The sequence below is a fragment of the Rattus norvegicus genome, chromosome 2, assembly GCF_021556685.1.
Source record: "Rattus norvegicus strain SHRSP/BbbUtx chromosome 2, alternate assembly SHRSP_T2T, whole genome shotgun sequence".
Lineage (NCBI taxonomy): Eukaryota > Metazoa > Chordata > Mammalia > Rodentia > Muridae > Rattus > Rattus norvegicus.
In genome coordinates this window covers 90004385-90020239 of record NC_141535.1, presented here as the reverse complement: position 1 = coordinate 90020239, position 15855 = coordinate 90004385, and the positions used below count along the sequence as shown (strand labels likewise).

The 15855-nt window shown below is 35.3% G+C and overlaps 1 protein-coding gene across 1 annotated transcript in view; it reads left to right on the top strand.

Annotated features, from left to right (window-relative positions):
• The window catches only part of Tgap1l1 (GTPase activating protein testicular GAP1 like 1), a 144303-nt gene that overhangs the window by 117512 nt on the left and 10936 nt on the right, over positions 1-15855 (top strand). Inside the window, exons 48-53 of the mRNA XM_087636522.1 lie at positions 785-894; positions 2195-2381; positions 5283-5441; positions 7999-8108; positions 9403-9589; positions 12916-13153. Coding sequence (XP_087492648.1) covers positions 785-894; positions 2195-2381; positions 5283-5441; positions 7999-8108; positions 9403-9589; positions 12916-13153 — 991 coding nt within the window. The remainder of the gene's footprint in view (positions 1-784; positions 895-2194; positions 2382-5282; positions 5442-7998; positions 8109-9402; positions 9590-12915; positions 13154-15855) is intronic.

Here is a 15855-nt window from a genome sequence, read left to right as displayed (position 1 = left end):
TTCACAGTGGACCAGCTTAGGTGATTCTGTAGCTCTTCCTATGGAGTTCCTATCTTCCTCCGGGCACAGAATCTTTCCTGCATTTCTACCAAAAAGTCCTTCATAGATCCATAAGATCCAATGATTGGCTATGGCTATTTACATCCTATTTCAGTCTACTGCTGGTTGGAGCTGTTCAGAGAGCAGTTATGATAGGCTCCTCTCTGGATATCCACATAGGAGTTGCCTTCCTGCAGGCAGATAGAGCTTTGGCCTGGGAATTGGAGTGCAGATCAGTGATTGCAAGGAGTGGTGTGGACTAGAAATCAGGAGAGGCAATATGAACAGACTGTAGTTTTATTTCATTGTTATAGCAACCAGGACTCTGCTTAATTGATTCATGTCTTAGGTAAGAAAACACAAGATCCTGCATTTAGTTTCCACTTTTGATCCAAGATTCTGGGGAGACGTCAGTTTGGGGTCTTTTAGGGAAGTAGGCACTCAACCACTGATTCTCAACCTCCCTAATCCTGTAACACTAACATATTTCCTCATGGTTTTGTGACTCTTAACCATTACTTCATTTTGCTTCTCTTCATACTTCAAATTTTGTTCCTGATATGATTATAAAGACAAATGCATAGAATATCTGATATGGAAAATATATGATATGGGACCCCCTAATTATTATGACCCACAAGATAAGAATCACTGGTATAAAGTGCTAATTTCATAAAATGTTTCACAAGTACTATCTACAATATACATTGACCATTACTTTTTTTGTTTCATATCAATAAAACAGGATTTTATTATTAACATTGATTCAACCACACATACCTTGATCATGTATGAAAATTGGCTTTGCATCCCAGAAAAAGGAACTCTGTCTGGAGAATTTAATGCCATCGAAAGGTAATGATACATTAAGCACTTGGGGAACTGCACCAATATAGAAGCAGTGCTTTTGTAAGATATATAGGCTTGTGTTTCTAGTATTGCAAGCAGCAATGATGTCCTATGCCAAGAGGTTCCCTTCGCTCAGACATGTATTTTCACTTTATAAACATTCTGCTTTCACAAGCTAGCGTGTTGAACCATGTCTCAAACTTACTTGGGAGTCGTCTCCTTTAAATGTCATGATTTAGAAGACAGTGTAAGTAAAACCTTGTGTTCAGGTCTGGCTAGAGTATTGGTTTAGTTCATGTGTGAGACAACTTATAAGAAGTTTGTGCATGTAATACCTCTGGGTTACTTGCTGCCTTTAATTGTTATCATGGTATTCTGAATATTTCACATGGTCAATATAAGTCATTGATTAGAACATGAATCTATTACTGAATTCTTCTTTCTCAACTATAACTATGTAGAGATGTCTAGGTCAGGTATAGCTTTGACTTCTTTGATTCATTTTTCTGTCTGATACTCCATAGGAGGATTTCATATTTAACCAGAGCTTTGAGCTCCCATTGCACCCAGGTGCCCTGCATCTCTTTCTTGCAGTAGCAGAATCTTTTATAATTGTATTGTGTTGGATCACTAGTGTGCTTACTGCTCCTTATTTTCTAGAGTGTCACCAGAGTGTTCCATGGATTCATACTACATTTGATATTAAATATATCTCCAGTCCATGGTGGTTGGAAAGTTGGTTTGCTGCTGAAAAACACTGGATATTTTCATACACAGATTACACATGGTCTTCAAATCTTCATTCATTCCAATACTAGGGCATTGAGTAGAATCATGAGTGTGATTCTGCTCCTTATATTCTAGATTGTTTTAAGACTGTGTCATGGAATTATAATACATTAGAAGTTAAAGGTGTCCCCCGGCTGGCAAGAAAGTTGGTGTGCTGTTTGTAAGCACTGGATGTTTTCACACACAGAACATACATGGTTTGCAACAATCTTCATTCATTCTTATACCCGTGATCCTGCCAACGTCCTCTGGCTTCTGTAGGTAGCAGTCTTACATCTAGTACACTGACATTCATAAAGAATTTTAAAAATGTTTTTCCATGATGCTGTGCAGAAAAGTGATTTGCAGAAAATATTTTATGTAATACTCTAGCTATATATTCTAACTTCCTTTGAGTTCTGATTATACTATGAGTTTGTCTACAAAACATTTACCCTATTTGTTCTTCGTAGTTATATTTCTAACTTACATTATTTCAAAATGGTCTAACCTAAAATTCTCCTTTTTCTTTGTTTAGCCTGTGCCAACAGGTTCCAGAATCAAACTTTATACTATTAAAACAACTCTTGTGTGCATTAACAATGCTAAAAGATTCTTCCATGAATAATTTGGATCTTTCCAGATTATCTGTGTGCATAGCTCCGCGTGGATTAAGGGGTCAAACTTTGAGAGACTCATTATTTGGGACTGACATCTTCAGAAAGGTAAGGGGATCAGAAATTTGCGTTTGGGAACAAATGTATAATTATGATTCAGTAATTGGGAATACTTTGAAAGGATCAAACAGGAAACCCTAGTATTTTCTCTAACAGGAATCCCTAGTATTGCATAATTCTGGAGTGGAGTAGCATATGTATTGATCTATTTCAGGAAGATTTGGGAAGGGAGATTTTTAATGAAGTTAAAGAAGTTAATCATTTCATTCAACCATTCATTCCTTCTTTCTTCTTAAATTTTGGTTTATGTATTGATTTTTAGTCAACAATAATCTGCACATATAATTCTTTTCCAAGAAGACTTGAGCGAATTTGTAAAATATCAAAATTATCTAGGTGTTCTTTGTTTTTTTTTCAACTCTACCACTATTTTCGGAGTATAGATTCGTTGTTTTTCATAATTCTTAGACTTATATTACTAAATATTCACATCATGTGAATTGCTGTTCATATTGAAGCGCATTGCACATATATATTTGTATATATAAATATAAACTAATATGTATTCTTATATATACATATATGTGTGTTTGTGTATACATATAGGTGTATGTGTACTTTTACATGTAAATGCATTTGTATATGCACAGGAATATACATAATTAATGATAAATAATGAGTGTATTTTATTTTGCATTCTTTCCATTATTTTAGCCCTCACCTACTTCAGGTATATTTTTATGTTACTCAGGTATTCTGTAACTGTTACTTTTATTATAAACACTTAAATATTTTTCTCTAATAAATTTACTTTATATCATGACTGCAGTCCCTTCCTCAAAGTCCCATCTTTACAACCTGGTTTTCAATCCATTCTTCTTTACCTCAGTACTGTAGAACTTCCATTGACACCAACTCTTTCTTATACATCAATTCGCAACAGGAATATGTGCACAACTTTGGACCTAAGCCATAGAAAGCAGCCCAGGAAAAAAGAAACTAACCAGTGGTAGAAAACACAGTCAGAGCCAGTCTGCACACGAACTGTTAGGGGACATACCTGAAGATCAAGTTGCACATCTGCTACATATATGTAGGGGGACTACGTCCTGCTGCTGGAGCATATGATGGGGGAGGTCCTGCAGATTTAAAGCTTAAGGATCACAGTGATCAAAGGCTACAGCAAGAGACCAGGATATAGAAGGAGAGGCATCTCAGGGAGGTTCCAGTATTGAGAGTATGATAAATTACAGAGTGATGAAACTAGACCAGTGACATATTTAATGTCCTTTTGCAAGAAAATCTGTTTAGAAAAGAGGGTATAATGTGTAACCACCTATGGCACTACAGTCTCAAACACTGCATTAATTTTTTTTTAAATTTTAATTTGATTTTTTAATATTAAATTTATTTTTTTAATTTTAATTTTTGATAATTATTGAGAGGGGATTGTTTCCAAGGGGTATATGGAAGGATTTAATATTGAAAGAGAGTTACGTGTTAGCATGATTAGAAATTTACAGGGAATCAATAAAGGACATATATTTGGAAAAGGATAAAAGGCAAAGAAAATGTATATATGACAGAAAACAAGGTACAGGTTACCTAGCATTTCTCAGGTATTTGGTCCAGAAGAAAGAAGATATAATGATATTACTCACAATGGAGGATGACAGCACAAGTTATAGCTAAAATGGGAGTCTTACTCAGGACTCTACATGGCTTGGTCTACAAACATAGCTTTTTTACTTAATTTCTAATTACCACTGTATTTTCTAGTGTTCTCACTTTTGGAGAGTTGCCTATTTCCAAAAAGAGGCCTGTGGTTTTGGTTTGGTTTTTTGTTGGAATTTTTTAATATCTGATCCTCCTCCTCCTCCTCCTCCTCCTCCTCCTGCTGCTACTGCTGCTATTCCTCCTCTTCTTACTACTACTTGCATGCTGCCACCCACATTTTCTCCCCTCATTCCTTCTCTGAGTCAGTCAGGGGCCCTAGGTCATCCTCCTTCCCTGGCACATCAACTCTCCTCAGGGTTAGCATAACTTCTGCCCCTGCCCTGCTCCTTATGTTGGGGGACCCACATGGAGACTAAGCTTTACATTTGCTATAAATGTGCTGCAGCATTTGGTGCCTTTTCAGGTCGAAGTTCAGCCCTTACTATTTCACAGTGGACCAGCTTAGGTGATTCTGTTTCTCTTCCTATGGAAGCTCTTCCTATCTTCTTCCGGGCACAGAATCTTTCCTGCATTTCTACCAAAAAGTCCTTCATAGATCCATAAGATCCAATGATTGGCTATGGCTATTTACATCCTATTTCAGTCTACTGCTGGTTGGAGCCGTTCAGAGAGCAGTTATGATAGGCTCCTCTCTGGATATCCACATAGGAGTTGCCTTCCTTCAGGCAGAGAGAGCTTTGGCCTGGGAATTGGAATGCAGATCAGTGATTGCAAGGAGTGGTGTGGACTAGAAATCAGGAGAGGCAATATGAACAGACTGTAGTTTTAATTCATTGTTATAGCAACCAGGACTCTGCTTAATTGATTCATGTCTTAGGTAAGAAAACACAAGATCCTGCATTTAGTTTCCACATTTGATCCAAGATTCTGGTGAGACGTCAGTTTGGGGTCTTTTAGGGAAGTAGGCTCTCAACCACTGATTCTCAACCTAACTAATCTTTAACACTAATATATTACCTCATGGTTTTGTGACTCTTAACCATTACTTCATTTTGCTTCTCTTCATACTTCAAATTTTGTTCCTGATATGATTATAAAGACAAATGCATAGAATATCTGATATGGAAAATATATGATATGTGACCCCCTAATGATTATGACCCACAAGATAAGAATCACTGGTATAAAGTGCTAATTTCAAAAAATGTTTCACAAGTACTATCTACAATATACATTGACCATTACTTTTTTTGTTTCATATCAATAAAACAGGATTTTATTATTAACATTGATTCAACCACACTTACCTTGATCCTGTATATAAATTGGCTTTGCATCCCAGAAAAAGGAACTCTGTCTGGAAAATGTAATGCCATCTCCAGTAGCAGAATCTCGAGAGACTTATTATTTGGGACTGACATCTTAAGAAAGGTAAGGGGATCTGAAATTTGCCTTTGGGAACAAATGTCTAATTATAATTCAGTTATTGGGAATACTTTGGAAGGGTCATTTCTCTAACAGGAAACCCTAGGATTGCATTTTTCTGCAGTGGAGAAGAATATGTATTGATCTATTTTGGGAAGATTTGGGAAGGGGGATTTTTAATGTAGCTTAAAGAAGTTAATTATTTCGTTCGACCGTTCATTCCTTCTTTCTTTTTAAATATTGGTTGAGATATTGATGTTTTAGTCAACAAAAATCTGCACATGTAATGGTTATCCAAGAAGACTTGAGCGACTTTTTAAAAGATCAAAATTACCTAGGTTTTCTTTGTTTTTTTCAACGGTATCCTTATTTTTGGAGTATAGATTAGTTATTTTTCATAATTGTTAGACTTATTTTACTAAATATTCACATCATGTGAATTGCTGTTCATATTGTTGCACATTGCACATATATATATTAGTATAGAAATATAAATTTATATGTATTCTTATAGATACATATATGTGTGTTTGTGTATACATATAGGTGTATGTGTACTTTTACATGTAAATGTATTTGCATATGTACAGGTATGTACATAAGTAATGATAAATAATGAGTGTATTTTATTTTGTATTCTTTCCATTATTTTAGCCCTCACCTATTTCAGGTATATTTCTATGTTACTCAGTTATTCTGTAACTGTTACTTTTATTATAAACACATAAATAAATATTTTTCTCTAATTTATTTACTTTATATCCTGACTGCAGTCCCTTCCTCAAAGTCCCATCTTTACAACCTGATTTTCAATCCATTCTTCTTTACCTCAGAAATGTAGAACTTCCATTGATGGGGGAGGATATGCAGATTTAAAGCTGAAGGATCACAGTGATCAAAGGCTACAGCAAGATACCAGGATATAGAAGGAGAGGCATCTCAGGGAGTTTCTAGTATTCAGAGTATGGTAAAATGCAGGGTGGTGAAACCAGACCAGTGAAATATTTAATGTCCTTTTGCAAGAAAATCTGTTTAGAAAAGAGGGTATAATGTGGGTATAAGAGGGAATCAATAAAGGACATGTATGTGGAAAAGGATAATGGCAAAGAAAATGTATATATGACAGAAAACAAGGTACAGGTTAACTAGCATTTCTCAGGTATTAGGTCCAGAAGAAAGAAGATATAATGATGTTATTCACAATGGAGGATGATAGACAAGTTATAGCTAGAATGGGAGTCTTACTCAGGACTCTACATGGCTTGGTCTACAAACATAGCTTTTTTACTTAATTTCTAATTACCACTGTATTTTCTAGTGTTCTCACTTTTGGAGAGTTGCCTATTTCCAAAAAGAGGCCTGTGGTTTTGGTTTGTTTTCTTTTTTTTTTTTTTGTTGGAATTTTTTAATATCTGATCCTCCTCCTCCTCCTCCTCCAGCTGCTGCTACTCCTCCTCATCTTACTACTACTACTATTTTACATTTATTTGTTCATTTTACATCTTGCATGCTGCCGCCCACATCTTCTCCCCTCATTCCTTCTCTGAGTCAGTCATGTAGCCCTAGGTCATCCTCCTTCCCTGGCACATCAACTCTCCTCAGGGTTAGCATAACTTCTGCCCCTGACTTCAGGTGGGGAAGGGTTTTCACAGTCAAAAGCTTAAGTATAAACCCTGCTCCTTATGTTGGGGGACCCACATGGAGAATAAGCTTTACATTTGCTCAAAATGTGCTGCAGCATCTGGTGCCTTTTCTGGTCGAAGTTCAACCTTTACAATTTCACAGTGGACCAGCTTAGTTGATTCTGTAGCTCTTCCTATGGAGTTCCTATCTTCTTCTGGGCACGGAATCTTTCCTGCATTTCTACCATAAAGTCCTTCATAGATCCATAAGATCCAATGATTGGCTGTGGCTATTTACATCCTGTTTCAGTCTGCTGCTGGTTGGAGCCGTTCAGAGAGCAGTTATGATAGGCTCCTCTCTGGATATTCCACATAGGAGCTGCCGACATTCAGGCAGAGAGAGCTTTGGTCTGGGAATTGGAGTGCAGATCTGTGATTGCAAGGAGTGGTGTGGACAAGAAATCAGGAGAGGCAATATGAACAGGCTGTAGTTTTATTTCATTGTAATAACAACCAGGACTCTGCTTAATTGATTCATGTCTTAGGTAAGAAAACACAAGATCCTGCATTTAGGTTCCACATTTGATCCAAGATTCTGGGGAGACGTCAGTTTGGGGTCTTTTAGGGAAGTAGGCTCTCAACCACTGATTCTCAACCTAACTAATCTTGTAACACTAACATATTTCCTCATGGTTTTATGACTCTTAACCATTACATCATTTTGCTTCTCTTCATACTTCAAATTTTGTTCCTGATATGATTATAAAGACAAATGCATAGAATATCTGATATGGAAAATATATGATATGTGACCCCCTAATGATTATGACCCACAAGATAAGAATCACTGGTATAAAGTGCTAATTTCAAAAAATGTTTCACAAGTACTATCTACAATATACATTGACCATTACTTTTTTTGTTTCATATCAATAAAACAGGGTTTTATTATTAACATTGATTCAACCTCACTTACCTTGATCCAGTATGAAAATTGGCTTTGCATCCCAGAAAAAGGAACTCTGTCTGGAGAATTTAATGCCATCGAAAGGTAAGGATACATTAAGCACTTGGGGAACTGCACCAATATAGAAGCAGTGCTTTTGTAAGATATATAGGCTTGTGTTTCCAGTATTGCAAGCAGCAATGATGTCCTATGCCAAGAGGTTCCCTTCGCTCAGACATGTATTGTCACTTTATAAACATTCGGCTTTCACAAGCTAGCGTGTTGAACCATGTCTCAAACGTACTTGAGAGTTGTCTCCTTTAAATATCATGATTTAGTAAACAGTGTACGTAAAACCTTGTGTTCAGGCCTGGCTAGAGTATTGGTTTAGTTCACGTGTGAGACAAATTATAAGAAGTATGTGCATGTAATACCTCTGGGTGACTTGCTTCCTTTATTATCATGGTATTGTGAATATTTCACATGTCAATATAAGTCATTGATTAGAACATGAATCTATAACTGAATTCTTCTTTCTCAACTATAACTATGTAGAGATGTCTAGGTCAGATATAGCTTTGACTTCTTTGAGTCATTTTTCTGTCTGATACTCCATAGGAGGATTTCATATTTAACCAGAGCTTTGAGCTCCCATTGCACCCAGGTGCCCTGCATCTCTTTCTTGCAGTAGCAGAATCTTTTATAATTGTATTGTGTTGGATCACTAGTGTGCTTACTGCTCCTTATTTTCTAGAGTGTCACCAGAGTGTTCCATGGATTCATACTACATTTGATATTAAATATATCTCCAGTCCATGGTGGTTGGAAAGATGGTTTGCTGCTGAAAAACACTGGATATTTTCATACACAGATCACATGGTCTTCAAATCTTCATTCATTCCAATACCAGGGCATTGAGTAGAATCATGAGTGTGATTCTGCTCCTTATGTTCTAGATTGTTTTAAGACTGTGTCATGGAATTATAATACATTAGATGTTAAAGGTGTCCCCCGGTTGGCAAGAAAGTTGGTGTGCTGTTTGAAATCACTGGATGGTTTCACCCACAGAACATAAATGGTTTGCAACAATCTTCATTCATTCTTATACCCGGGATCCTGCCAACGTCCTCTGGCTTCTGTAGGTAGTAGTCATACATCTAGTACACTGACATTCATAAAGAATTTTAAAAATGTTTTTCCATAATGCTGTACAGAAAAGTGATTTGCAGAAAATATTTTATGTAATACTCTAACTATATATTCTAATTTCCTTTGAGTTCTGATTATACTATTAGTTGGTCTACAAAACATTTACCCTATTTGTTCTTCGTAGTTATATTTCTAACTTACATTATTTTCAAGATGGTCTAACCTAAAATTCTCCTTTTTCTTTGTTTAGCCTTTTGCAACAGGTTGCAGAGCCAAACTTTATACTATTAAAACATCTCTTGTGTGAAATAATAATGCTAAAAGATTCTTCCATGTATAATTTGGACCATTACAGGTTATCTTTGCCCATAGCTCCAGGTGGATTAAGGGGTCAGACTTCGAGAGACTCATTATTTGGGACTGACATCCTAAGAAAGGTAAGGGGATCTAAAATTTGCCTTTGGGAACAAATGTCTAATTATAATTCAGTAATTGGTAATACTTTACAAGGATCGTTTCTCTACCAAGAAACTCTAGGATTCCATTTTTCTTGAGTGGAGTCGAATATGTATTGATCTATTCCAGGAAGATTTGGGAAGGGAGATTTTTAATGTTGTTTAAAGAAGTTAATTATTTCGTTCTTCCATTCATTCCTTATTTCTTCTTAAATATTGATTTAGATATGATGTTTTAGCCAACAATAATCTGAACTTATAAATGTCATCCAAGGAGACATGAGTGAAATTTTAAAAGATCCAGATCACCTAGGTTTTGTTTTTTTTTCCACTGTACCACTATTTTTGGAATATTGATTAGTTGTGTTTCATTGTCGTTAGACTTATATTACTAAATATTCATATCATGTGAATTGCTGGTAATATTAAAGCACATTGCATATATATATATATTCCTATATATACCTATATATGTGTGTTTGTGTATATAAGTTGTAAGTGTACTTGTACATGTAAATGTATTTGTATATGTATATACATAAGTAATGATAAATAGTGTATTTTATTTTGTATTCTTTCCATTATTTTAGCCCTAACCTATTTCAGGTACAGTTTTATGTTACTCAGGTATACTGTAGCTGTTACTTTTCTTATAAACACATATACATAAATATTTTCACTATTTACTTTATATCCTGATTTCAGTTCCTTCTTCCATGTCTCATCTTTACAACCTGATTTTCCCGCCATTCTTCTTTACCCCAGTAGTGTAGACCTTCCATTGTCACCAACTCTTTCTGATACATCAATTCACAACTGGAATATGTGCATCACCTTCTACTGAAGCCGTACAAAGCAACCCAGATAAAAGAATCCAATCAGTGGTAGACAAATTTCAGAGCCAGCCTGCACACAAAGTGTTAGGGGACATACCTGAAGATCAAGTTGCACATCTGCTACATATATGTAGGGGGCCTAGTTCATGTTCCTGGAGAATATGATGGGAGAGGTCCTGCAGATTCAAAGTTGAAGGATCACAATGATCAAAGGCTACAGGAAGATACCAGGATATAGAAGGAGAGGCATCTCAGGGAGGTTCTAGTATTGAGAGTATGGTAAAATAGAGTGCTGAAACCAGACCAGTGACTTATTTCAATGTACTTTTGCAAGAAAATCTGTTTGGACAAGAGGGTATAATGTGTGACCTCTAATGGCACATCATATCCCACACACTGTACTTTTATTTTTTTAATTTACTTTGATTTTTTAATATTAAATTTAAGTTTTTATTTAATTTTAATTTTTGAAAATTAGTGAGAGAGGATTGTTTCCAAGGGGATATGGAAGGATTGAGAAGTGAAATGAGATTTACTTGGTAGCATGATTAGAAATTTACAGAGAATCAATAGAAGACATATATTTTGAAAAGGATAAAAGGCAAAGAAAATATATAAATGACAGAAAGCAAGGTACATGTTAAGTAGCATTTCTCAGGTATTACGTCCACAAGAAAGAAGATATAATGATGTTACTCACAATGGAGGATGATAGCACAAGGGATAGCTAGAATGGGATTCTTACTCAGAACCCTACTTGGCTTGGACTAGAAACATAGCTTTTTTACTTAATTTCTAATTACCACGGTAATGGGAATTTAAAATCCAAGACTATATTAAACTGCCTGTTTAGTCCAAATTAAACAATAAAATGCATTTTTCACTCTTAATAACTTTTACTGATTCTTCCTTTATGGACAGTTCTTTTCAAATATTATCTTTTGTATAGTCAAGTATGCAAACAACAAGCCAAAATATTCTGTACAATCTGCATATAAAATAAGACTATAATGTGCAGTACTGCTCAAACATAAACTTAGGCGCATGCTGGGAAGAAACATATGTGATGAATAGAGATAACTTAACCTAAACGATCATCTCAGAAGAAAAGTGACTTACTAGTGTTTTTCAATTTAGGAAGTACCATAATTTTTGACGATTGCTGTGAAAAAACACTGATGAAAAGCAACTTATGGGAAATAGGTTACACTCCACAATATACTAGCAGTTACCAGTTAAATACTGAAAAATGTCAGAGCCCAAAATGAAACAGGGAGACAAGAACTAAAGCAGAAGCCTAGTAGGAGCAGTGCCTCCTGCCTCGTATCTCATCTTTCTTTTTCTGACTAATAGCACAAGGGTGGCACTATCCTGGAGATCTGGGCCCTACAAATTCCAAGGTTAGTCAGGACAATATCCCTTAGACTTCACTATAGAATAGGTCAATGTGATGTAGGCATTTTCTCAATTAAGACTCCCTCTTCTCACCAACTTCTTCTCTCAGTCACATTTCTATTACCTTAATAAAACACCAGGATTTAAAACACCAATGAAAGGGTGCACATGGGGGAATGCATGGCACCAGTTGGTTATGTAGCAGAGGATTGTCTTATTTGGCATCAATCACTAGGAGGGGAGGCACTTAGTCCTGGCTTGATGGCCTAGGGAAGGGGAATGCTATGTTTTTGAGGCAGGAGTGCATGGGCAAGAGAGAGAACACTGCAATAGAGGCAAGGGAGGTGATACAGGATTTGTGGAAGGGAACTGTGAAGTGGGATAATGTTTGAAAGGTAATTGAATAAAATAACCAATAAAAAATAAAACAACATGACCAGGAAAACTTATTAATGTAAGTGGTTATTTGGGACCTACAAATGCTGAGCGAGTATCGCACTTCAATGCCATGACAGAGGAGCATGACTGCAGAAAGGAAGCAAAACCAAAGAGGAAGCTGAGAGCTGATGGTTCTTACCTTGGGAAGCAAAAATGTAGCAGAGAAAGTGTATTGGAAATGGTCACCTACCTTTGTAACTACAAATGCTAAGCAATGGCATACTTCCACCAGGATGGCCAAGGCACCAGAACATTGCCAATGAGAGGGTATTATGATGCCCGGAATTAGAGAGGCCTCCCATTCAAAACATCACAATAAACAGCCACCCCCCCACACACACACAAACCATTAACACATAATGGTCATTAATTTGGTTCACTCACAGTTTTTTGCAGCGTATCATTTTTGAAATTTTGTGTTGGTTATTAGTTCTTCTGCTCTTTGCAATAGGTATGAAACTTTAATAAGTTTGGTAAAATGCAAAGAACTTAGAGTCTCCATTTCAGATACTTCATTTCATGGGTTCCTATGTGTTTTGGCAACTGTTTTTTTCCTCATAGTATTGGATTTCATTTTTAAATTTCAATTTTGTAAACTATGTTTAATGACAACCTTGTTTTTGTCTTGGGGTGTTACAGATATCTCTTATGCAAATCATGATTCACCCGTGCCATCAAATATTTGGAAATGATGATATATTATTTAAGCATATTGAAAAAAGTTCTGAAGATTTAAAGAAATATAAAAAATCACTAAATTCTTCTGGTGAATCACCTAATATGACAAAAACCATAGCTGGCCATAACTTGAATCCCTGTGATAAATATGAAAAATTTAGTATTTCACATTCTTCACTGCAGGAGGAAAGTCCTACTGGTAAGACAAGATTTATTTATTCATCAAATGAATGGAAGGTGAAATCATTGCATCATTTCATAAATTTGTAAATATCGGAGCAGCTTTGTTACACAAAATGTTATTAGAGTATGGGAAAAGTTTTTAAATATCGCTTTAATTAAATTATACTTAAATATATGCATCTATACATACATTCATATATTTGTATACACACATGCACACACATACATATATGTATATATATACATATATATATATATATATATATATATACACTCATACACTTACATATATCTGGATACATTCAGGTATGTATAACACACTCTTTATTTTGAGAATCCACCAATATTGTTTTCTATATTTTTCCCCCTTTTTCCCATGGTCTTAAAGTTAGAAGATTTCTTCCATAAAAATTATTATTTATAAGATCATTTAGAAACAATGACTTGATTTAAAAATTGATTAAACATTTTTTAAGATTAGGCCTGCACCACTGTAAACATGCTTTGTTTTCCTAGCACGAAAATCCTAATGTTTGTTTAATTTTCTATGAGAAACAATATTGTCAAAATCTTGTCATTGGTATTAATTTGCACAGGATCTACTACAAAACCTATGTGGGTATGATAAAGAGGTTAATGATTATCAGGTAGTACCACACAAATTCAAATACATTGTTAACTGAAGTAATTCTCTTTATAGAGTTAAGAAAATATACCCAAACATTACACTTATATTAAGTGAGGTGTATCTATCATCTGAGAATATTTGTCTGATAATTACATATTATGTTTCATTTAGCAGGAGAAAACAGAACAACTACCACATAGTAGGAGAGGTAGAGGATGACTTAAGAAGGTCTAAGGTCATTGTATTTTAATGTTCCCTTCTACCTCCCATTTAATCATATCAGAAGAATTATTCCAAGATCCTTTGTTAATTTTATATTTCACCATATTAGTTACAAATAGTTTTCACTTACAATACTTATGCTGCATGCTTCACATTGTTTGCTATTATAACTAATGTTATTAATTTGGGTTATTCCTTACACTCCAGTGTGCCTTCTTCATGGTCCTCCACAGTCTTTGGAAAAGGGCGTTTTTCAGGCTCTGCCTCTACAGCCCAGTTATAGTATTAGTTTTCCCACATCAGCCACCAATGTGTGGCCAGAAGTTAATGACACTGAATAATCCATCAGATTTCTGCGTAGAATCCCGTGCCATAGAAAGTTATAAATAAAATTCTATTAACAATCAAAATTAATCCTCACACATGATGAACTTAGAGGTGGATCATGGCTGTAGACTATGCAAAATGACCTGAAAAGATAATCCAGCATCTAAAGGAATTGAAATACAGGCTTTGGGACATGAATTTGGGTCATCAAAACATACATTAAAAAACAAACAAAATAGGTATTGTAGCACAATCATCTCTAAACCAGAAACTTCACCTGAAGGGAGATGGCAGTTGGAGACAGTAATTAACAGAAGTTTATTGGACAGGTATTCCTGACATATTGTTCAGTAATGATCAAAAGAGACACCCCCCAAAAGAGAGAGAGAGAGAGAGAGAGAGAGAGAGAGAGAGAGAGAGAGAGAGAGAGAGAGAGAGAGAGAGAGAGAGAGAAAGACCAATACCGGACGCTCTTCTCATATAGTAATAAGCTCAAAGCTCTAAATAAGCACTAAATATATCACAGTGATGTGAGCTGCACATGTTTAACACACACACACACACACACACACTCACACACACACACACATATGCATGCTTTACATACACTGAGAAATGCACAGAAGCATACAGCGTATTTGTTGTATCTCTCCTATCACCTGAGACCTCAACATGAAATACTCTTTCTTCATGATTTGTCTATCTTGAAAATGTCTGTAATACAAATTTGAAATACGGAAATTTTACAGAAAACCTCCAGTAAAAAAATTGATAATTTCCATATTTACTGTTCTTGGTCACTCCTGAACTCCCATTACTATAAGTTCACTGTTTTCATTTATTACTAGTATTATTTTAAATTTTTATCAAAAATTGAATTAGACCACTGTAGCCAGACTTTTCTCCCTAAAGTCCATCACCCCCACTGCACTTTCAAACTCATTTCAATATTGTTTTATAGATGTGTTTATTTATATATATTTGTATCTTTAAAAATATCTATATTACTTGAGTTCATTTTGTTCTGTTTGTTAATATGGTTTCCATGATATACAGTGTGTATTAGACAATCCATATGCAGGTCATTTCTGGAAAAAAAATAATATTCTGTCAGTCATAATTAGCTCCCTATAACTTTTGACAAGTGAAATTTTGAGCATTGCCTTAACACTACATTGACATTGCTATTATTATGATTTTGCACCTATTTCTATGAGAGGCAATTTCAAAACAGACTTTCAAGTATGCTGGGTTTTACACTATTTGTAACCCTTCTTCTACAGAGCTCCCTGAGATACAGAGCATTTAGCTCTAATGTACATGTATTCGCTGGTGCTGGATTTTCCATAATGCAAGTATCTCTTAATTGTGTCCAGTTTTTGTTTTCTGTAATGGTCTCCATTTTCTGTACAAAGAGGCTTCTTTGATGCAAGATGATTGCCCCACTTGTTGGTCCATATAAGACTAATATTTAAATGCTGTAAGCAACATAACTAATTTATTAAATTAATGTGATTAATTTTAAAGTTTATGACCAGACC